At 38.1% G+C, this 23522-nt stretch overlaps 1 protein-coding gene across 20 annotated transcripts in view; it reads right to left on the minus strand.

Annotated features, from left to right (window-relative positions):
• The window catches only part of ATP2B2 (ATPase plasma membrane Ca2+ transporting 2), a 430065-nt gene that overhangs the window by 184907 nt on the left and 221636 nt on the right, over positions 1-23522 (minus strand). For 19 of the 20 annotated variants that reach the window (XM_068906748.1, XM_068906742.1, XM_068906746.1 and 16 more), the window contains one exon: positions 4067-4550. In XM_068906748.1, coding sequence (XP_068762849.1) covers positions 4067-4265 — 199 coding nt within the window. In that variant the 5' untranslated portion in view covers positions 4266-4550. Of the gene's footprint in view, positions 1-4066; positions 4551-7447; positions 7552-23522 lie in introns of those variants that run through there. The other variant, XM_068906745.1, reaches the window with a different exon arrangement.

Below are 23522 nucleotides of genomic sequence, written 5' to 3' on the forward strand. Positions count from 1 at the left end.
CTTAACATGAACAGAAAAACTCCTCCTACAGTGCTGTAACATTATCACTGATATATAACATCTTTTGGAGTTGCTGTTTCAGGCATGACAGGATAGATTTTACCAAGGCAAAAGTTTATATATATATATATATATATTTATATATATATATATATGCATAAAAGAAAAGCAGAAGCATTATAAACAGCTTTACTTTTCATGCACATTAAAAATTACTGCATCCAAGTATTTTAAGCAAGAAACCATGGAAGTTAATTCACTAACTCATTCTTAAAAGGAATAAATATTTTTGCAATACGGAGGGAATGCAGATGAACAACCTGCTGCAAACTGGTGCACACTACATAAAGCAGTCGATAAAATACAGTTAGGCCTTCATTTCAGGAAAGAGTGCATCTCCAGTCTCATTTGGTATTCATCCAACTAACTCATCACATTTTACCAGCCGCCCTTTATAAGGTATCACTAGTGCCTGAGTGGGCCTCAGAGACTCAAATTCCATGGAAAATTATACAACTGTCATCCCAGCTCTGCCCAACGGGTGATTCAGTGTTGTCTTGCAACATGACAGATATCTAGATCCTGCTTATTTTCTGTATTACTAGAATAATAAAACTGAAGCTAATCTGAATTAAAATATTTTAAAATAAAACTCAAGGAGGCATATGCTCATATTTTTTCATATAAAGTATTTCCGTAGGTTTGTTTTTTTTTTGGGGGGGGGTGGGGGGTGGGGGGCGTGTTTTTAGAAGTGCTTAAATGGTAGCTTTTCATTTTAATATAATCACTTTAATGCAGAAAATCCCTTAGGCATAACTGAGATCTGGGATCCACACCGCATCTATAGTTAGAAAACAGATCAAAGAAAATTTAAAGAAAGGACTGGATGCTTGTAATCCATAATAACATTACGAATTCATTCAGCATGCAAATATTATTCTACTTGACATTTGGCAGACTTTTAAAGTTCCACACTAAACTACTGCATGAATTCAGATAGTTTAGAAAACACATATTACGTAAAATGTATTAAGTTGACATGTTCAAAGTCCCTAAAACAGAGCCTTAAAAAAGCACCTTCCACGAAAGTGATCAGTTCTACTAGTCCATAGACAGCACATCAAATATTAACATAGGAAATGAATTGCTGAGTAAACTCTCGGCTAATTACTACTTCTTATTTTCTAAATACTGAGCAAGCCACTAAACTCAGATTAGACCACATTTTACCAAATTGAAATGTGCTTACTTCCAGGCTAATTTTTGTCTCTACTCTTGTACCTACTTAAGCCCCACTCCATAAAACAACAAAGACTTCATGACAACAAACTTCACGAAAGAGCTTACAAGCCCAGGAAGTAAGAACCAAACTCCGTTCATGCCTGAAAGAACACGCTCTCTCATACGTGTTCCCCTAGGATTCTTACTCAGCGAGACTTTCTTAGGACTTACTGAAAGACAAAGAGGTGCCCTGCGTAAAGCTTATTCTGTTAATAAACCCAGGAAAAATCCGCAGCACCCTGAACAATAAGAAAGAGTGGAAGTTCAGGTAACTGCGCTTCATCAAAAATAAACAGTCTGGCTGGAAAAGTGATTTTCAGGCACAGTCGCAAAGTATAGGATATCCATAAAGATATTCTGTGGGGAACCCATGGTTTGCTGCCAAAAATTAAATGCTGTGGGAGTGGTTCTTATGCATATCAATAATTTATCTGTAAATCATATCTGCTAGATTTTAAAATCCCACATCCATATAAGAAACTCCATCTTAATCGATTATTTCCTCTCTCCCTCTGAATAAAGTCCTATCTTAGAGAAAATAATCTTCACAGCGTTACGACTTCCTTCATTTTGGTTAGATAGAAGAAAAGCAATGGCTAGGGACATATGTCTAAACATAGGCTTGTATTTGATGAAAGCCTCTAATAATTTTCTACTCAATTCTAACAGATAATTTCCCTAAAAAGAAAATTATTATAGAGTCCAACATTAGATATTTCAGAAACATTCCCTCCTAAAAGTATTCTTCCAAGCAAAAAAACTAAAAATAAGATCAAGATCACGCACGAAAAGACTTAGTGTGACTGGGAATCCCTATTATATGTACTAAGTTAAAATTAAAACAAAGCAGGGTCTTTACGATTCCAAGGCTGTGCTGATTGTCATTTGAAGCTGGAAGGTTCTTCCTTAATGCACAAGCGATTAAGTGTACATAAGGCCTAGGAAAGTTACCTTATCTGAAGTATCAGATATAGATTACTGCTGGAGTCAGCATACCACACTAGTTGGATCCATACAGTCTGTTCTGATATGAGGAATTAAGTTTCCTTGATGTCACATATTGAATAGATAATGCCATTAACGTTTCCTTTGAAGTTCACATTGACCAGGTAGCCACTAGAACAAGTTGGCAAAACTTCACTGAAGTCACTGAAGTGCTCTTGGCTCACTCAGACTGAGGCCTGATCTACAGCAATATATTAAGTGCCAAATCCCTAGCGAGGTATTTATAAATTAAAATTTATTCTACCATGTAAACATAGGGATCCTCTAGTTCCTATATGGAATTTCCCAGATACAGCATGGAAAGGTCAGAATGAGTGCATATTCTCTGAAGGGTGGATTGTCTTATGTGCAACAGCCATTAAACCACTCCTTGAGTGGATGGACCTTTGGAAATCCCAGGCAAGGGGCAAGGGTCACTCCTTTCTTCCTCACCTCTTCCCACTAGGCACAATTTCCGGGTAGAACAAGAGGTCCTGTCTGAAGAATCAGATGTTTGGCAAGACTACAAAAAGGAAGAGATCTGTTATAAAATGTCCCATTTGTCACTGTTTACTCTGGAATACAAGACGGCACATGAAGGCTGAAGTACTATTGAAGTTTCTTGCCCATTTTATTACGAAATTTGCTTAATAATCTTTTGCTGAAAAGGTACCGTTGATAGTTTTATAGTTTCTAATGATTAAGCAATTCTGAGACTGCCTAAGAGTAAGGGTAAGGCCGTGAAGAATTTACATGAAGACTAGGCATTTATAGCTGTTCCTTTGGGACACGCCAACTAGCGTAAATTATATCATCACGCTGTCTGACATTATGATTGACGTGTTTATGATTAAACCAATAATTCAGGACTTTCATGCATTTAAACAAAGGAGGTAACTAAATGATTAATTTAAAAAAGGAGAAAAAGAAACAAAGCTAACAGTTCTATGTTCTCGAAAAAGAAAATAACTTAACATGACATCTTGGCTGCTTTACAAGACAAAGTAAATATTATAGACTCAAAGACTGCATGATTTCCAAGAGTCTTAATATTCCTTGGAGACAAAAATAGAGCAATGGTATTTGAAAACTATGTTAAGGATTGCTGATCAGCTAAAGGACTTCAGAGACACTTGTGAGAATAGAAGTTGAAAAGTTATGATTGGTATTTATAAATGTAATAAAGTCCAGAGTATAGTTATAAATACAAAAGAAGCCCTACCAGCTAACACACAGATACAGTCAAACATTAATAACTTGAGCAAAATTATCTATAGTAATGGAGTTAGTCTAGATTAGTAACCAGGAAATATATATACTACATATCAGTCTACTGACATACATACACGATGTGTATCTTGAAATTTCATTTTGTATCTTCAAGCTGTCTAACTACCTAAACAAAAATTTCTGAAGAAATGATTCTGTATCTTCTTACCCCCAAAAGTATATGTAAGTTAAAGCTCCTTTAGAATGCCATAAGAGCAGTGATGATTTTTTTTTTGGCTTCCTTTTAAAGAAGAACTAATGTATTTAGCAATTTGAATAAATAGCACCTCTTTTATTCTCATGCTAGCTTTAGCTAAACAAATGGGTGCTAGACAAATGGATGATTATTTTCATCTTTTTTTCTCTGAAGGCTTTTTCTTTTGTTTTGTCATTGCTGGTAATAACAGCAGCGTTATGAGAATTCTGTTCAGGTTTGAAACAAAATCTCTCTCTCCCCTCCATTGTTCGTGCTGTCTGGAGAGCACGAACACAAAATCCCCTGATTCACGTGAAGAAAGGGAAAAATGCGTACCTTCTGTTGGTGATGTCTTCAGATGTCTGCAGAGCCCCTCTGTTTCCCCATATGTCTCTTTAATTTTTACTACTGCTTCTGTTCCTCGCAGTTCCATGAGGGAGCGCAGTTCTTGCAGCGTGCACCCAAACTCTCCTGCATGGTTGGCCTCGTTTCTTTGGTTCTTGGAATAAAAATCGCTGTTTGTCATGTCACCCATTGTTGCTGATTATATTGCTCCACTCTTTATAGTTGATACAATCTTAAAAGTGTTTAAAAATTGAAGGAAAGAAATCTCAAATTCCAACCTAAGAAATTAAAAAGAATCCAGTTTGTCCAGCAGGCGAAGTGGAGAATGCCTCTGACGTGCAAGCTGTCCCTGACTTGACTAGCGGTCCGCAGAAAGGCTGCTCTCAAGGCTGCAGACCAGCTCCACTCCATCCACTGTTTCCCATTATGCTGCTCTCAAGCTGTAGAATCTACATGGTCATTTCTTCCTGTGGACCTTTGGGAACAAAGGTAAAGCATGCATTACGAGAGAGAACGATAACACTCTACAAAGAAGATTTCAAATTCATTCTCGGTGCAATCTGATTTTTCATTTAAGAAAAGCTAGACAGAAACACCACACAGATGTGCTATAAAACGCTGCAGGTAGTCAGAGCTATCACCAAAGACAAGGATACCACCAGCTCTGTCATACATAAACCTCTCTCCAGCTCTCTCCAGCTAAAGCACCAATAGCAGTGTTGCTTACTTTATTCAAGTCCCAAGAGCACCCGCTAAATGAGATGGCTCATGAATATTAATAAGCCATTAGTCCCGCATTCTAGATGAACCTCTAGTATGCGCTCTGGTTCATACAACCACGTCAATCTTTCATCTAACAAGAACAAAAACCCCCATAAAGCCTGCAAAGCAGAAAAAAATTAAACACAATTACATTCTAATATTTTAGCCCATTTTAAAAACTAGTCTTCAGTACAAGGAAAGTAAAATTGGTGGAAAAACTAGAAACAATCATTACAAATTCAGAATACATTTAAATATATTACATTTTGCAGCCTTGCCTTCTACAAAACATCCCCCAGAAAAGAGAGAAAACACTTCAGTGTCTTCGTCTGAACAAGGGCTCCGTCTCATAAATAAGGCGGCTGCTAGTTTGCTTTCCTTCAGCACTACCCGCTAGCTGACGCGATCCCCAGCAGCTTTGATAGCTGGGCTTGACAGCTACAAAACATTCAAGCGTGGAAGTGCATGCACGTGCACACACTCACACAGTTTTTAACATGTGCAGTGTTGAACAAGTCACATTTGGACCATCTGGTAGACAGCTGATTACTTGCTAAAATCAGCCTTTAAAAGCTGCTTCCCCTTCCCATATTCTAATGAAGCTGGTTTAAATACTGCTGAAACCAGTTATTATATTTGGCATGGAGAGTTTTAACAGAGATTAAAGGTTTCTTTCTGCCTCAAGCGGGTTAGTGCCTGCACACTATCTAATGTGAATAGTTTTTCTGTGATAAAAAAAAATTTTCAAAAGACCACACCATCAGCCTGATGGTCATCGGACTGATGAACCTGTCATAGTCAAAGTGCATATTTTGAACTTTATAGGTACGCTAATACAGAGTGGAAAGGAGTGCACATGTAAAGGACATAAAAAGGATCCCAAAGTATTTCAAGCCCCAGTTTTACCTTGGTGCGACAATTGTAACTTTCTGCCCACATACGGTTAATATAACACGTGGCCTTAGTATTTTTTCACTGAGCAAACTGCACTGTCACATGAAAGAGAGATCAAGCCCACTGTATGCATTAATTCTTCCTTGCCTAAAGTCACATTATCTTCGTTGGAGTTGTCTAATATACCTTAGAAAAACTGAACCTCTACCAGCTCTCTCATTTACAGGTAACAGTATAATATTCCTTTGATTTCTATAATAAAAAATAAACAATGAAAGTACTAAAGGTCCACTATGATATTGCAGGATGCAGTTAACAAGTCAACTGCTACAGGCTTCTTCTACCCATCCCATTTGTTGCCATATATCCCGGTCTTAGGAACTTCTGGCAACCTTGTTTTCACTTGTTACTTTTCAAGTTCTCAAAAAGAAGAAGATTTCAGCACAAAATGTGACTTACAACTAGCAATAGAGAGAAATCAGACATAGTAATAAAGAGGGGCTTTCTTCACCAATAGCTGAGGAGGAGTTATCCTGCGCTATCAACAACACTCAACCGTCCATGCTTGGATGCTGGACAATGTTTGCAGTTATCAGTCGTTTTCAAGATAATTCCATTCGCACAGCATGTGGAAAAAGCCTTATTTAGTTATTCCTTCATCTGTTTTTAAACAGGATGGATCAGTATTCTGAATAAAAATTAGATTAGCCTGTAGTATTATTTTGGGAAGGAAAAAAAAAAAATAGAAAAGTCACAAACGTCCGTAAAACAGACGTCATCCCAAGAATTACCGAATCACCACAATCTCCAGGGATGGAATGACTCCCTCCCTCCCTCCCCAAGATCAGCGTTTCAGATTCGTCCCGTTTTCATCTATGAAGAGGCTGCCAGCGGCAACTTATCAAAAAGCAAATTTAGATTTGATCAGAAAAATATTATGAAAACATAAGGCATCAATAATAATAAAGAATAAATAAAACGACAGACTGCTATTTACTTGCAGAGGGTAGAGGAAAATCTCCTCCTAGGATACGTACACATAAAGGTTGGGAACAGCAGGTATCTAGAACAGTCACAATGTTGAAAAAAACAGAAAAAGAAAAAAAAAAACAGACAGACATTCACCTAACAGAATTTAAAGGACTTTGCTGCTCCTGTTTTATTTTAAACTCCCTTCTAACAAAAACATAAATTCCTGCAAGTGTTCTATAAAACCACAGTAAAGCGACAATTATTCGTTTCTTCTCAGGAGAACCCACTACCAGTTTCATTAGCAGTGCAAAGGATACCAAACTCAACGTCAACAATGTTATCTGCACGACTTTTCTTTGCGGGATGCTCCCATGTCCACCACTCTCAGGCAAGGCTCCTCCTTTGACTCATTGTACCATCACTATTTATGTTTCCTTCTATTCTTAGAAAGTCTACTTGTCATTTGTCAGCCACAGCAAGTCAGTGACGCTGCTTTTTAGCATGAGATTGAGTCATTTGCCTGCTTAATGTTTTATTTCACATGCAATTAAATATTAATCAATAAACAACTAATATGAAGGCTGTGCTTCCTTCAGTACTTTAAAAACAAATCTCTGAGCTTGTGCTCTTCATGATTCACCTAGTGTTGCGGCACGAGGGAAACACTGCCTCACGTTTTTGAGAGGCAGAGGATAAAACATAAAAAGCACAAAGCATGACTAACGTTATTCACTGATAACGTACCTGTCTAATCCTGTGGAACAAGATACGCAGGCTTCATTTGATCCTTGAATCTCTTTTATGAAAAGTCGAGGAACCTTGCCAAGGTGCATACCAGGTTAACGTGACTGACACATGACCACCTTCCTCTCACAGAGCGGTCGATAATTCTTCAGCAAAAGCTGAGAAATACAAAATTTAGGATGGGGATATAGCAATATATTTCCCCATCAGTGGGGTTACAGAGTTTGCAGCTCCGATATAGATCAAACGATTAGAAGCAGACGAAATGTAGAATCTCCTCGGCAGGAAATCATCGCACCAAGTTCAGGCGGGGATTTTTGTTTGCTGGATACTTGGGGGGCGGGGAGGGGGGCAGGGGAGTGTCATTTCACAAAACATACTCAAAACATCAATATTTCCAGACGTATAAATGAGCCACGAAGAAATGTTGATTATAAAAATATTTATATTCAGGTGATACTTCTACATTTTCAATCAAGAACTACTGAACTTTATTCAGGAATAATGTCACTGAAAAAAAAACCCCACCCACTGATTTGACTCTCCTCACAGTTATAGGGAGAACCTACCTAACTCATTCACAAAGGGATACCCAGTGTTATTTGAAACTAATCCCACTGCTGTGGTCTAAGCCCCCCGGGGAACGACATCTCCAGCAGTGCAATGTGGGTAAAACTGAGCAAGCTGCACATTTTAGTAGCAGCAGCTCCACACCGCTGGAGGTGGAAAACAGCCAGGGAGCTAAGGGCTTCTTCCTGCACCCTTCAGCAGAGCCCCAGCTCCCTTCCAGGCCTCCAGACCAAAACTTCTCCACCTTTTTAACTCAAGGACCATTCAATTTCTTTAAATTCAAAGACTATCACCTACGATGTGCAACACTGGTTTTAATTTTCAGCCAGACATCTCACAAGTCACAAACCGCATCCGCAACTACTGAGAACACCACTTCTGACATCGCCCCAGCACGCGATCGTTTCCTCCCGCGTTGTGCATGTTTTGCCTCACGTTTTCTTACAGCATACTCAATGGCAACAACCCGTACACAAACCGCAGACAAGTTCGGCAAAAGAGAAATGAAAACCTCCAGTCACTGGAAAACCTGATTTCACACACACAAAGTTACGTTCTTCTTCCAAAGACAATTGCTTTTGTCAGTCACAAAAAGTTATTTCTTTTTATTTATTCTAACTAATGCTTCTTCATGAAACAAGCTTTAGAAACAAGAAATTTGGGCGAGAATTTTCCAAAAGCTCAGTTTCAAAGCAGCATACGCTGGAAAAAACAACAAAATTGCTTCAAGTCTGTTCAAGCAGCCCACCTAGATTCACTTCAGGCAGCAAAAAACTTTCCATACCAGCAAACTTGAGTAAAATACTGTTCTTATTTTTCTCATTAAAAAGTCAAAATGCAAGTCTTCGTCACGGTCATCTCGGGATTTTGTTTTCCAAATATGTTTTTTTTGTTGTTGTAAAAATGCACTGCAAACTAGAACTTTTCCAGAGCAGCTGTCTCAGGGAACAAGCTGCCATTCCTGAATCAAATATTTCTCATCTTCTAGCTGCTTAAAGGAAATGCAGGCCAACTAAAACAGAAGCAGTTTGGATGAGCTAACTGCAGGCCTGCTGGGAAAACTATTCTTTGATTTCCCTAATCAGGAAAAGTCTCATCCTGGAAGCCTGTAAATATTTTCACAGTGTATTTAGAATGATTTCTAAGTAGATGTCATCACCACACGTTCTGGTATCTGATTTCATTTGCAGTTCCACTGGCATAAAATTAATAGCAAAGTAACAAACCAACCTTTCAGTTTCACCAGATCAGAATTATACAACTTGGATTTCACATTCCTTAAAGGTCTGAACAAATAACGAATGCCTGACGACTCCCAAATTTAGGGATTTACTAACAACAGTTTGGAGCACACAGCCAATTTATCTAAGATGATAACGACTGTGATCCAAAAACGGGAGGATGAAGGAATCACCCGCACTTAACAGGACAAAGGATTACAGGTAATCCTTCTTAATGGATTGGTAGAGTAACAGCACAGGCAGAGAGACCACCAGAGCCCACATCCTACCGACTCTTGCAGCTGGGAAGACGACATATACATCTTGTTCCCCCTCAGTTAAGCTCCCTCACCTTTGGAACTAGGAGTTCCCACCCTGCTGTCTTCACCATTAATGTTCCCCGGGATGACTGCTTGGCTGTGGATAGGAGGCTAGCTGCGCCCTGGCCACGCGCAGAGAATTGCCCATGGCGCTAAGGGGGAAGAAAGCACGTGTTATATTTTAGTAAGTTGCAGGTATTTACTTAGATATATCTAATTCAATGGGCTATCAGAATGAGAACTGGATTTAAGGGAATTCTCCTGAAGCGTCAGCAAAACAGGCGCAGAGCTGTTTTGAGACTACAGACCCTCAAAACCTTAATGTGAGGTACGGGCAGGATACAGTCAGCAAGAGGTTGACAAAATGTTGCAGAGAATACAAGACTCACGACAGCCCTTTGTTAGGTGGAAACAGTTGAGGAAGAAAACCATAACCTGCTCTATAAAAGTCTTCAGATGAAGCTAAATGAATCAAGTTGTGGCCCAGTTGCATCTTCTTCTCTTACAACGTCTTGTTCCCCATGTCAAAGAAAAAATGTTTATCTATTTCTGAATATAATCTTTGCAGTCCAAAATGATATACGGGTTGTCTAGCCAAGCAGCCAATGAAGCAAATCATGTGCACCCAAGACAACCAGGCTCACACTCTCCACTCAAAACAAATCCTGGCTTTGAAGCTGAACTACCAGGAACGCACAAGATGCAGAAGAAACTAAGCAATAACACTATTTGAATAAAAGTAGGTTGGCACACTCACAAGTCTGAAATTTTTGTATAATAGCAGGAAGCTGAGAGTAGATCAAGAAAAAGAAATTGAACTTTGTTGATTGTCTGAAAACATTCCTGACTTCATCTCTACATAACTTAATGCAACTTAAAATTCATAAAAAAAAAAAAATCATTCATTCATGATGGATATAAAGCAATGACAGACATTCGCACATTCCACGTACAAAAACTTGGAATCTTTTTTTATCACGCTTCACTTATTTCTTGTTCTAAGACAGAAATGTATTTCCTGTGATAATATGTGGTAGAGAGGACAAAGTTAGGACATCATTTTTAAAAGATCACAAAATAAGAACAATTTTTTTTTCATCTTAGGCAATTCGCTGACAAATATCACTATAAACCCTAAACTGGCAATTGTTCCAGTCCTTTCAGTATGAATGAATGTCTCCAGTCAGCTTGGATTTCTTGCACCAGTTTTGTTACCAGGTAGGATAAAGAAAAATGGTTTCAAATCTTCTATAAGATACTGTTGGTTATTTCAAGGGGGGACAAAAAAGACATTGTTACAAAATAAATATTTAACGGGGCACAAAATATCAGTGATTTCAGTTATGCACTAAGCCTATTTACTTAGGATCCCTGCCAAGCAGAATCAAACTGTCATAAACTTACCCAAATATTTTTTTCATGCTGTACCACTATACTAAGGCAAGGTTAAAACAACTACGAAATAAAACTACCTACAATGGTCTGTTAAAATGCACAGTTATTCAGGTTCTGATGCAAAGTCTCCATTCCTCATGTAAATAGTCCCAGCAAAGCCAAATGAAGTACTGATAGGAACAAAAATATTATGGGAATCAGTTCAGTCCCATTAAAGCCAGTGACACGGCTCCATCGTTGACCTCCGGGGGCCTGGATCAGTCCCTGCAGATGAACTCCTCTGCTTCCCCGAAGACAGAATTTCACTCTCTGTGAATGCCGTTAGTAGAAGGACTGCTGGTAAGAAACTGAACCATGCTTAATCATCCTCCATCGCTGAACACTAGTCTGAGTTAAAAAATATTCCTGGCTTTGATATGCAATACCATCAATATCTGCTGGCTTCGGGCATGGCTGTATGGGATCACAGTACTAACAGTTTGTGCTAAACTGGTACAGAGCCCTGCATATCATTAGAAATGTTTACTGAAGAAAAGTGATTTCCAATGCAAAGGGGTTTCCTACTAAAATCTGTACTGACCACAAGTTTTAAGAACCCTCTCTCATTTTTTACTAGTAGTAACAGGAATTTATTTTGTTTTGCTTTCAAGTGATAAAAATGAAAGGTTATTTTCCATTAGCTACTTATTCTCCCAAGCCTTTAATTGCAAAGCAGTTATTGAGTTTCTCTTATTCATTGCCTTCCTACACTGCACATTTCCACTCTTTGGAGTTGTATTCTTGGCACTGAACAAAGACCCATTCGGTATTGCTATAAGCTTCAGAAAACTCATGTTTTCCTGTATAGCTGCATTGATTCTATACAGAGACTAACACAGCGCAGTCGTTCCAAGGAAGGCTGACTTGCAAAGCATGTTATCAGTCTAACGTAAAACACAGTAGGAAAAAAAGCTAAGGATATTCAGACTGTTATTAAATTAAAGACTTGAAGAAATCAAAGTCAAATGTACTGAAAACAATAGCTGATCAGCACAGGAACATATCCCAGCATGGACCCAGCATCCTGCAGAGCTTATTCCATCAGTTACAGAGTTTAAGGCAACAAAAAGCCTTCATACCTTTACCCTTCAGTGGGAAGCACGTAAAGGATATCTTATCTGGATGACATCTGGACAGCAATGTGGTAGAGAGAGGTACTGATGAGGTATAGCCTCATCAGCATCATCTCCAGGCTGAAATTTAAAAATTTCCTCACTGAGCAGAGGAACGATGGGGGTAAGCTTCAGAGTACCTTCAGCTGCTAGTTTCTGGGGAAGTTAGTTAAATGAATACTGTATCTTGCCTGTTCTTATGCCATGCATTGGAGTTAGTGCTCTGCTCCCGGTTCAACAAAAGAAACTGGAAATAGCATGAGAAAGGTAAAGCTATAACACTGTTTACCGAAATCTTCATCTCTCTAACTCTCTACTCTGACTACTTTTTATTCCATTAACCTTGTCATAGGATCTTTGTGGTTACCAAGCAAAGGTTTCTGCAACATAAAAACACCCTTACTTTTTATAATTTAAACGAAAAATTGAAGAGAAAACTAAAATTGTAAAACAACATCTGCAAAACAACAAAACCAAACTTTAGTAAGACAGAAAGTCAAGGAGCTGATTTCCTCAGATTGTTTGCTTATTGTAATTAACAATAATTAAATGTGAGCAGGATCAAGCCATTCCCCAGCAGTTATTTAAAGCACTATTTTTCATTATTCATTTATTTCTCCTCTCTATTATTTTCTGACCAAAATGAATGTTGCACTGTAGTCCATTACAGCACCAAACCAGAAAACAGGGACAAACACCCTATACAAAAAAGCCTGTACTCACCAGAACGCAGTACAGATTTTTCCCTTTTTTCCTAGCCTCATTAAAAGCAAGTTATTGAAACTTAAACATTGACGTTACCTGAAAAAGACTAGCATTCTAAGAAAATTCATTTGTCCTTTGTTTGTGCATTTTAAATTTAGCCAGATTTCTTAGGTCTGGCGTTTGAATACTTTCACTATCTAGAAGACATCAGCTTGAAGCATGCTATTTCAAGGGATTTCAAGTCGTCCTATAGTTTACAGTCTATATGCCTGGTATCTGATTATATCTCATTTCAGTCAGGAAATTCTCCAGAACAGAAATAGTTTCTTTAGCTCCTTACAACAAATAGACTCTTCAGCTTGATAGAGATTTATTAAGTATTATTGAGAATCTTACTATATCCCAGTCTACTGAAACACTTTTGTTCTTTCGTTCAGCCACTGCTCACAGGGGACACTATATTTGCTTCCTAATGTGTATTTTTAGTCCATTAGTAAATGTTTTATTACAGAAACATTAACTGACCTTTCAATCTGTTCTTCACGCTTCAAGCCTAATTATAATGATATGGTAAAAACTGCCCTTTCTCCTAATAATTGCACGTATATTTTAACTTCACTTTACCTTCCCTTCCTGGATTTTTAAACAATATCTTACAGAAACCTTTTATTTTAAAATTTGAGAGCAATAAAGCAAATCTTACGTATGCGTGAGCCATCCGTCGCTCTTTTATTCAGCGAGCTAGAATTTTTACCCTCAATCTTTCCTTAACCTGTAAATTTCAGAAAAATCAACCTTAGGATTCTGCGTTGCTCTGCCGATGCATGTCCATCCCACTGACGCTGACACTGCATCAAAGTATTGCTTCTTTATAGAGTTTTTAAATGCTGCAGTGGAAATATTTCCAGTAACTACTATCATTTTGTCATTAACCAACATTAATCTCAAATACTTAAAGGACGCCAGAAAGTTTGTTTCTTTTTAACAAGCGGGAGTTAAACTGAAGCCTTTCCCCGCTCTGCATGGAACCAAGATGAACACAGCTATGGTTCCCAGGAAGCAAAGTGGAAGGGTGCTCATTAATGTAAGGACAATACAATTCTGATTGATTTATTTTTACTGAGAAGTTGACCAATATCATGGTTTTCGTAACAACAGATCTATAGGATAACAAAGGAAATAAAAGCTGAGGAAATCCTTAACCAGCCAGCTGGGGCAAAATGAATTTTATTGTGTCTTCTCCTAAACTCTGGAGGTTAAAGGGCCTAAATCCTGCTTGGTCAATTAGTAATTTTTTTATTTATTTACTTATTTTAAATCATCAGCTTAAATTGCAATGAAACCAGAATAAAAACTGAAGCTATACCAGGAGAAAGGACATGGTATACATAGTTCCTGATGAAAATTTAGTGTTCCTCAGAAGTAAAACAAGATAGGAATTACATCTAGCTTATGAAAGTTCCAGGGTCTGGGTATTTTAATAACAACATAAGTTTAAATAACACCACACCTAGTATGGATGGTTCCTTACGAAGCATCAAAGGACGATATCTGAAGTCTCTAGATCCTACTGAAAATTCTTCAGAATACAGGCAACTTGCATACAAGATTAATTCCAAGGAGTTTTCATACAAAAGACCTTTCAAATTTCAGCTTCCAAACTATTAGAATACGATCAGTCTTGACGCTGACATCCTAACCAAGAAGTTTAAAATTCTACAAGCAACTCGAGGGAAATTATTCAGTGAAAAAAAAAAAAAAAACAGATTTGCTGTTCCATTTTGCTGTCAGCATCTATCACACAAACCAGCCACGCATTTGCGGTAAAAAGGCTAAGTTGACTGCAATTGGCCACACCACTCTTTAAAAGAAAGCAAAGAGAATCAGAGCGTATTAATGGATGTTTAACCAAAAGACAGGAGTGCCACAGTAGAGGCATATCAAGATGGAATCAGATTACTGTCCTTACCTAGGCATGCTTTGTTTCAGACTCAAACATACAATAATAAGTCTTTGATGTAAGAGCGGCTTCTAAAGTCATAGCACAAGGAGACAATCACTGGGGCAGGGGGGTCAACACTTCCTTCTCATTCTTTTCAGAGGTTACCCAAGAAAAAAAACCTTCTGCTAGCAGTAGGGCCAACAAGTAGGGAGAAGGCGGCATCACGCTGGCAGTTGAAGTCAGACATCATTGTTGTTGGTCAGAAGGTGGCATATGCCTGCTGAGCAGATACAGCGCTGGAGCGTGATTCAGATCTCCATGGGGAGCCGCTGGCCCAGAAACAAAGAATCCACCCGACTTATACGGCAGTCTGCATTTGCGGACCTGTCTTCTACCCCTTTGATTTCACTATCAGAAGTATCTTATTATATTAGTATGTAACGCTGTAAATCCATGAAAATATTATTAAGTTTGTAGTATAGCATTATTGGTTATCGAAGAGACCAAGGAAATCCAGTTTCCACGCAAAAGAACTATAAGCCCAACAATGAGCCCAGAAGGAAGACAAAATATGAAAGAAAAGCAGTTGTTTTTTAAAAAAGATACAACACTATTTTGTTACCTAATGAGTGATGAGAAATATATGAGTGGAATTGGCACGTACATATTGTTTCATATGCACTATTCCATATGGCTGTAAAACAAAACTGCATGTTACCATTTATTTTTCTCAACAAACGTGTATTTTCCTTTTGTTTACAGTAAAAAGGACCTGTGTATCTTTTCCTTTAAAAAAAAATGAAAGTCAAAAAAACATCTGGCTATCTTTTCTTTCCTTCAGATGGGATATGGTTCTCTAACAGGAGAGCAAAGATACCAAATTAATTAACAGCTGCTTTTCGTGCTATGTGGGGCAGTGAAGATCAATTTTTTTTTCTTTCTTACGTATTTCAAGGCAAGAGACCGTTTCTACTTTACCTGGCTACAGCCAGGGTATAGTTACATGTAGTACAGGGATATCGGCCATCCTGAATGTTTCACTTTTATTAGGCAGAATATTTTTAAGCAAATAGCTATTCTTAAACAAAACATATCATTGAAAAGGACACATAGATCATTAGATGCAGCCTCCCCACCAGTCAGTAGCAGGCCTACCAGTCTACTCCAACTATATTTTGCACCAACGTGTCTTCACTGCTTCCCATCCCTGTACAAAAGCTTTCTCTAATGCTCAGGTTGTTCTTAAATCCATCCTGCTTCCTATCTAGTTATACCTGTTATCTACAATGAAACAATCCCTACCTTTTTTGTCTATCCCTCTCTCAGACACTTGCAAACAGGAGCATTGTGTTTCTCGCTATATAATTTCCCTACATATCTGCACCAATCTTTGCAGTATCACAATTACCTTAGAGGCCTGTTTTGAATCCCATTCAATTGCCATTAATCCTCTCGTAGTCAAGTACCCCAAGTGCAGCAGCACTCTGCAGGAGGTGAGACCAGCTTGAAATACGCAGCAGAGTTTGCATTCCTCCTGCATGTGAGGTGCCCAAGTAACTCAAATCCCTCCATCTCACAGCACTGCCAGCCCTCTCACACTGCAAATGCTTCTTCAAATGACTGTGCCACACTGGCCATGGCCTGTTCCTTATCTCCTTGATTTCTAATGAAAGGTTTTCACCTCCCTTTGGCTTACCTGATCATTTCCCACAGATATCCAGTTCCTCTGTATTTTACGCGAATTGGTAAGAAAATACAAGACAATACCTATTACACTGCTGACAATGTCATCATACTCGTTCTTCTGTTTTGTTAGTACCTTAGTATCTTTCTTCAAAGACATTTATTTCTATTGTACTCAAAAAAAAAAAAAAAAAGAAAGAAATAATTTGTACACCCACTAAAATGACCAGCTTTATAAAGCTGCTCTTTAAAAAGGAGAAGTTACCTATCTTTGCTATTAAACATAGATTCCAACCTTAACAGCTTTGAATTCTGGATTTAAATGCAAATATCTTCTGCCTTGAGCCCATGTAGATTTTGCAGGTAATATAAATATATGGAACAATATATTCCAACTGAAACGATGATTTGGTTAGATTCTCTTTCCAGTCTTTCAAGAGCACAGACAATAGCACTAGAAGAGACTGTTCAACCATCTAGTCCATCCCCCTGCCCAAAAGCAGCGCCAAATTCCCTACGTCATTCCTTACATGAATGCAACGCCATTAGCTTGCTTATTTCAATAACCTGACACGAGAACCAGTTATGACTATTTTTCCTCTTTAATCAGGGAGAAGAGAGAGAAGCACTAATACAAGATATAATCTACAATGACATTTTTAATTTATGTTTTAAAAAATCAAATATAAACATACGTTCTCCACACTCATTTGTAACTATGAACATCTTAACCAGAATGAGAGAGAGAAACAGCTACTGTAAAGAAAAGACAGCACCATGTAAACCCATGCGAGAGGACGACAGAAGGAAAAAAAAAAAACCCACAGAGTTAGTTGTATGATAGAAACTGTCAGCCAAAGTCACTCTTAAGAAAGAGAGCAGCCAAAAGGAGACTTTAAATCTCAGTGGGCATTAGCTGTAAGATATACCGTGATGTTCTGCAGCAATTTTAAATAGGACATTCACAAAAGATTTAAAAGTATATGTCTACCCTATCATAAAATACCACATTTTTAGTGGATGCTCTCTGCACAGATTATTCTGGCCTACAGAGAATCAAGAGGCTGTTTTGAAAAAGGAATGACAAATTACTGTATAACAGAAATAACATATATACACAGTGTAAATATATTAGCCACAAAAATGGCATTCCTCCATCATACTGAAAATAGATCTGAGAAAGATCAGACACACCACCACTGGACGAAAAATAAAGAAGTGAACTAAAACCACAGCATTAGAGGGTTGACAGATTGAAGAAATGGCTGCAGAAGGCAATCATCACTATTTATTTGCAACTCACGCCAACTGGCAGAGAACCATAACACCTGTCCCAGGGGAAGGCACTTTCTGGACATACATATGTATATGAAAGCTAGCATGTAACAGGTTCATTAATCCTAAAAATTATTCAGAAGGAATAAAAAGGAGTTTGAGGAGAGCAGACGGTTCCCTTATGCCAGCTTTAGGGAAAGCACCAATTTTAGCAAGCATTTTTGAAAGAAAAAAGCAAATTTCATTTGCCCCTCAAAAATGTATATGGTACAGACACTACTCTTTTTTTTGTTTCACAGCAGTAACATTTGGAAAACTACTTAACCTTTCTATTTTTATCTGGGTGCATTCAAATTACCAATAACGTACAACATGCTGTAACAAAACCACTGATGTAGGGTATAATTTTCCCTCAAGCACATTATCCTAGCTGGTGGCTCAGGAAAATAAGCTGATAAAACAGCAGCAGACATCAACTGATGGATAAAAAGTGATCAGAGCTATGTAGAACGTTGCTGCCCAACCTTAAAATCATACAACTGGCCAAAAAATATAAGCAGTATGACAGGCCATACTAACAACCATACGTTATCTATGGGGTCATGCTGAAAATCATCCTACAAACACATTTTTAAATAGACCATCAGATTACCACCTTACAATTTAGCTGTTAACACACAGGTTTATTTTAAAGCCATCATTATGCCTAGTACATTTATTAAATACCTTCTTCCTTGTCAAGTTCAGTTGGGATCTCATTCTAATCATGATTAGTTTTCAATTTTCTGTTCTATTAACAGCAACTTAAAAATAAAATGTTCTCTTTTGAAACCGTAATACCCTAACTTTTTTATGGGCTGCAAGGGGGAAGGAGAGATATGAATCTTCCCACTCTGCATCTCTTAACCTACATTAGCTAGCTGCATACATGGCAAAATCAAGAGAACAAGTAAGAAACGAGAATTTTCTCTAAGAATATATGAAATAACTCTATACTAGTATTCATCATGGCTATAAAGCAATAATAGGGAGTTACTAAAAAAAAGGAAATAAATAGTGTAAGAATGTCCGTGTAGTTTCCAAATTATCTCAACAACCCTCTTGCAGGTCATCAATGGATAACAGACTAACAGCATAATTAGCTGAAGGATACATCCAGCAAAGCCCTTCAGCAGATACTCATATTTCAGCACAAGTGGGGTCCTCATTAAGCTCCCTGGCAAAAGAGGGAAAATGGGAAGTTAGAGATTAGTCTATCAGGACTCTGTGTCTGGCACGTGCGTTGTACCACTCCAGCAGCTTTTCTTCTGTTGTCTCCTTTGAGTGAGGGAAGGAGAAGGAGTTACAAAATCATTCACAAGAACAAGTAATGCTTCTCTCAGTTCTAATACTAAACATTAATACCACTAATACTAGGTACATGCGGTGCAGCACTCACTGCTATCATCAGACTGCTGTGCTGCTTCCACTTGAAAGGAAGTCTGTAATATCTAATCCTAACTATCATCAAAATAGGAGAGCTCTAATGTCTGCAGAAAAGCAACAAGTCAGTAACTTTTAGCTATAACATATATGTACACACATATATTATATATATACATACATATCTTGGTGTCCACTTAGACCAGTGCAAGAACTACTGTATGTACAAGTACATGCACCTGGACGTTTTCGTATCTATCCAACACACCTAGCTTCAGAATTTGCAAACTGCAAACCTAGTTTCGAGGTGCAAAACAAAGCACTGCGTTGCTCCAAGATCATCTTTCTGTAACTGTCTAAATGCTTGTGACCCTTCTTTTAGGATACAGGCCGTGCCACAGCTATTGAAGTCTATCTTTATCTACAGATTGGAACACTGAAATGTGTTTTAATGCGGGATAAACTGACACCATCTGGATGCCTCAGCTGCTACAGAGTCTGACTGGGTGCTGATTTTAACCATGCCTCTTGCAGAGCACATAGACCTGAGCTCCACAAAGAGCACCAGCTCGGCTTGATTTCTCATTGTAATCAAATGTGTGGATGTACAAATCTATTTGTAGCAAATTACTTGTCTGTTTTGGTAACAGCTCCCTCCTCATCTCTTAAACACCATGATGGGGACAGGCAGAGGCATTTGGGCTGAAAAGGTATATTCGCGGGAAACTGAGAGGGGGCATTCTCAGTGAAATCTTCCATTTCGCAATCTGACCGCCATTTACTTGCGACTACACAGCGGCTGCCAGCGTTTTGGATGGTGTATTAAGACAGAAATTTTTTTAAACTTCTGGGGAGTGGGAGATAACGCACAGGTGAAAATAACTAATACGTCAGTTTTGTATGGTGTTGGCGTTTGCATTTCATTAAACACATTTAAAATTGCAAAAGTATACTGAGTACTGGATAACTGTACCGGTATTTAGCTTAAATGTATAATTTGATGACCCTGTACATTTTCTGCAAGATACACAATGAGCCTGTTTGGGGAGGTAAACCAACAGAAACCTACTCTTCATTTTACTTCTCTATTTTGGGCAATTTAGCTTCCTGTATACTAGTACAGCACACGGTCATAAATGAGACAGCACAGCTCAAGTGGAGCAGCAAGAGCCTCTTACCAGAGCTCCATGCAGGACTGACGCTGTCCATATTACCTAGATGTTAGACAAGCATGCTAGACTAACTTTGCTCAGTCACCAAACCGCGCTGCGCATACCCAGCCATTTCAACCTAGCCTAAGTGTATGATGCTACCAAAACGGCCGCTCTACGCTACCTGCCTCTCATTTCTGGCAGCAACACTAGTCCTAATATTCACCGGTTCAACCTGTCACAGTGCTATGCCAACGCTAACAGTGAACTGAGGGAGGGACAAAATAAAGCGGCCAGCAGTGGGGTGAGGTCTACGCCAGATCAGACTGACCGTAACACGATGATTCTAGTCTCTTCAGTTGAAACTGTTCAACTTTGTTTAAAAAAAAAAAAAAAAAAAAAAAAAAAACCAACCAACCAAAACATCCTCAAGTATTTAATGGCCAGCAAAAGAAAGCATAAGAATAATTCCAAAGGCTAATAATCAGAATACTCTCTAGACAGCAAAGAGACTTTTGCTCCATTATCAAATCAAATAAAACAAAAAGGAGACTGAACCCAAACCTCCCAATTTCTCACTGACTTTTCCACACCGGAAGTCTATTGGCACTAATGTTTTGTGAAACACTGCAAAATCTGAAATTTTTTGCAAACTTCAAGAATACTTCTGAATAGACTAAAAATGTTTTTTTGGGGTTAGGTTGGGGGAGATAATTCCATCAAATTAATTCAGCCAATATGCACCATTTATTATTTTATCTCTAAACAAATACTCTGTTCAAATTAGTTTAAGTGCTGTTAATTATACGTTCATCTTTAATTTCAGATTCCAAGCAAATCTGAAAATTAAAGGAATAAAACCAACAACTGTTCTTGTAAAAAGAACTGCTCTGGAGTTACTGAGACTAAGAAATTTAGCAAAGCAATTTTTCTCTTTATCTAAGAGTTTCTGCAAAAAAAAAAAAAAACCACTTGTGTTCTGTTGGTTATACCTCTAAAAAAGTAAGGCAACACAGTGATTATTTGAAGATGAAATCAAACCACGTGCTTCATTTCCTACCAGTGTATTAATAAATGCCAAAACGAGGACTTTTGGAACAAGGACTTTGAAATATTTGGAAGAAATATCCCCCCAAAATGCCCAAATAAATTGATTGTTCCCATTTTTTAAGCTACATCTAGTACCACAGTACATTGCTTTACTGATCTGAGGGCACTTAACTCTTCTAGGGATAAATATTGCTAGGGCAAAATCAATCAGTTCCTACAATATTTTGATTCCCACTTCAAAAATATTTTCGATAAGTGTCTGAATTCTTCAAGGCACAACTAAAACTTTGATATTCATCTGTCACTAATGCTCCTTACTGATTTACTAGAAAGCTAAATCGCTTAATCTGACACCAAATCTACAAAATATTTATCAGGGAAAGGATTCCAGAAGAAACATGCTGCTGATATCACCACAGGTGTGGACACACTTACCAATGAACTAATAAAATTAAATCTCTCCCTCTGCAGGTAGAAATGGTAGCAAAGAATTGCCCATATTTTGTCACAAAGGATCATTCTACAAAGACACTTTACTAGTGTTGAACATGCCTGTAAACACAGCTAAAACCATCGTCAGCATTATTAGTCACATCTGTAACAGCTTGCGTACAACATGTAATTCAACACAAGCAAATCTTAAACACTGAGACTTGCATGACTGAGCGTTGGATGCAAAACCCATGCATTGATTTAGAGTCGAATTCTACAAAACACCAAAAACTGTAATCCAGTGGTCCCTGGGTTTTTATGCTAATCAAGTCCTTACACCCCCACACGAAGAATTTGCTTGAAGAAGCAAATTCACACCAATCTCTGTTTTTTAAATCAGAAATCATACAGGGATAATACTCCCCAACACAATCTCTTGAATAATGAAAGGAAATTGATATTGCTGATTTGCCAGCCTTTACAACAATCCTTGTATGTTTGAATTCAACCCCCCCCCCCCAAATGAAAAGCTTATCTCGGAAAACTACTAACCAGAACTAGTCCATTACCATTGCATGCACCCAATCCACATGCCATCACAAAACGCATATCCAGTCAGCTCTTGATTCAGCTGAGCAACTCATCCAGGCTGGGATTAACAAGATGTCACCTATTCCTACAGCCTATTTCAAGCTGCTCTTGCTCTCTGCATAAATCAATGCAAAGTTTCTCAGGTGAGCATTTTAAACAAACATAGCTTTATTCACAGTTAGCATGTCTGTTGCTTTGCCTTCTTTGAAAATGAATAGAAAATACTTCCTCAGATGTATTCCTTGAGATGATGAGGTTTATCCTGTTTTGCAGGATCAAAACTTACCAAGTTTTAGCGTAAGCATTTGCAAAAAAAACCAAAACAAAAAACAAAAAAAAAACCCCACAACCCTAGGCTCTCATTTTCAAAACCAATGTCTAGCACTCGGGAGTTTGCATCTGTGGAAAGACAATGAATGTAGCAGACAGGTTACACATTGCCATGCTGCGTGTGGACAGCAGAGCTCATCCTGCTCAGGGCAAAGTGATTTGCCATCAACTTACTAATGCTCTAGGACTTGAGAGCCCAGTTTTACCTGAAACTCAGGTTTGGTTTAAGCGGTTCATTCACTTTTGAAAACTTTCCCCCTCCCTCTTCATCAGGCCCAAAGTTGCTCTTCCGTTATTTCTTATCATCTTTTTCATATATTATTTACTTTAAGTTTTTAAAATATGTAGTTCTGGAAAGTTCCGGGCTCAGAAAAGGTTGAAGACTATTCTGATCGAAACACCAAATCTAGATCCAGATTCAAATCTCAGCTTTGCTGCAATTTCTCTGTATTTCTGAGCAAATTCCTTCCTGAACAGCCTCTGTACAAATTGTGAGAATAGTCTCTGTATTCTCTTTTCCTTTAGAGTTTGGGCTAGAGGTTAGGAACGTGTCTCGCTGTGGCATAGCGTAACAGCAAGCTCAATTGACCTTCAAGAAATTTCGCAATACAAATAATAACAACGTAGATCTATGACGTAAACTTGTTTAACTATTTTTAGAAGTTGCAATTCCCCACTGCTTTCCTATGATTGCCAAAAGCATGTACCTCTTATTTTAACAGACTGAAAAACATGCTTGTAGCATTCTGTATGCTCGTGCTCCTCATTCACATCACAGTCAAAAGGAAACGACACAAGAAAATCTGCGTTTGTGTTCCTGTTTATCTGTTTCTCTGGT

Source organism: Struthio camelus, chromosome 14, assembly GCF_040807025.1.
Source record: "Struthio camelus isolate bStrCam1 chromosome 14, bStrCam1.hap1, whole genome shotgun sequence".
In the NCBI taxonomy this organism is placed as follows: Eukaryota; Metazoa; Chordata; class Aves; order Struthioniformes; family Struthionidae; genus Struthio; species Struthio camelus.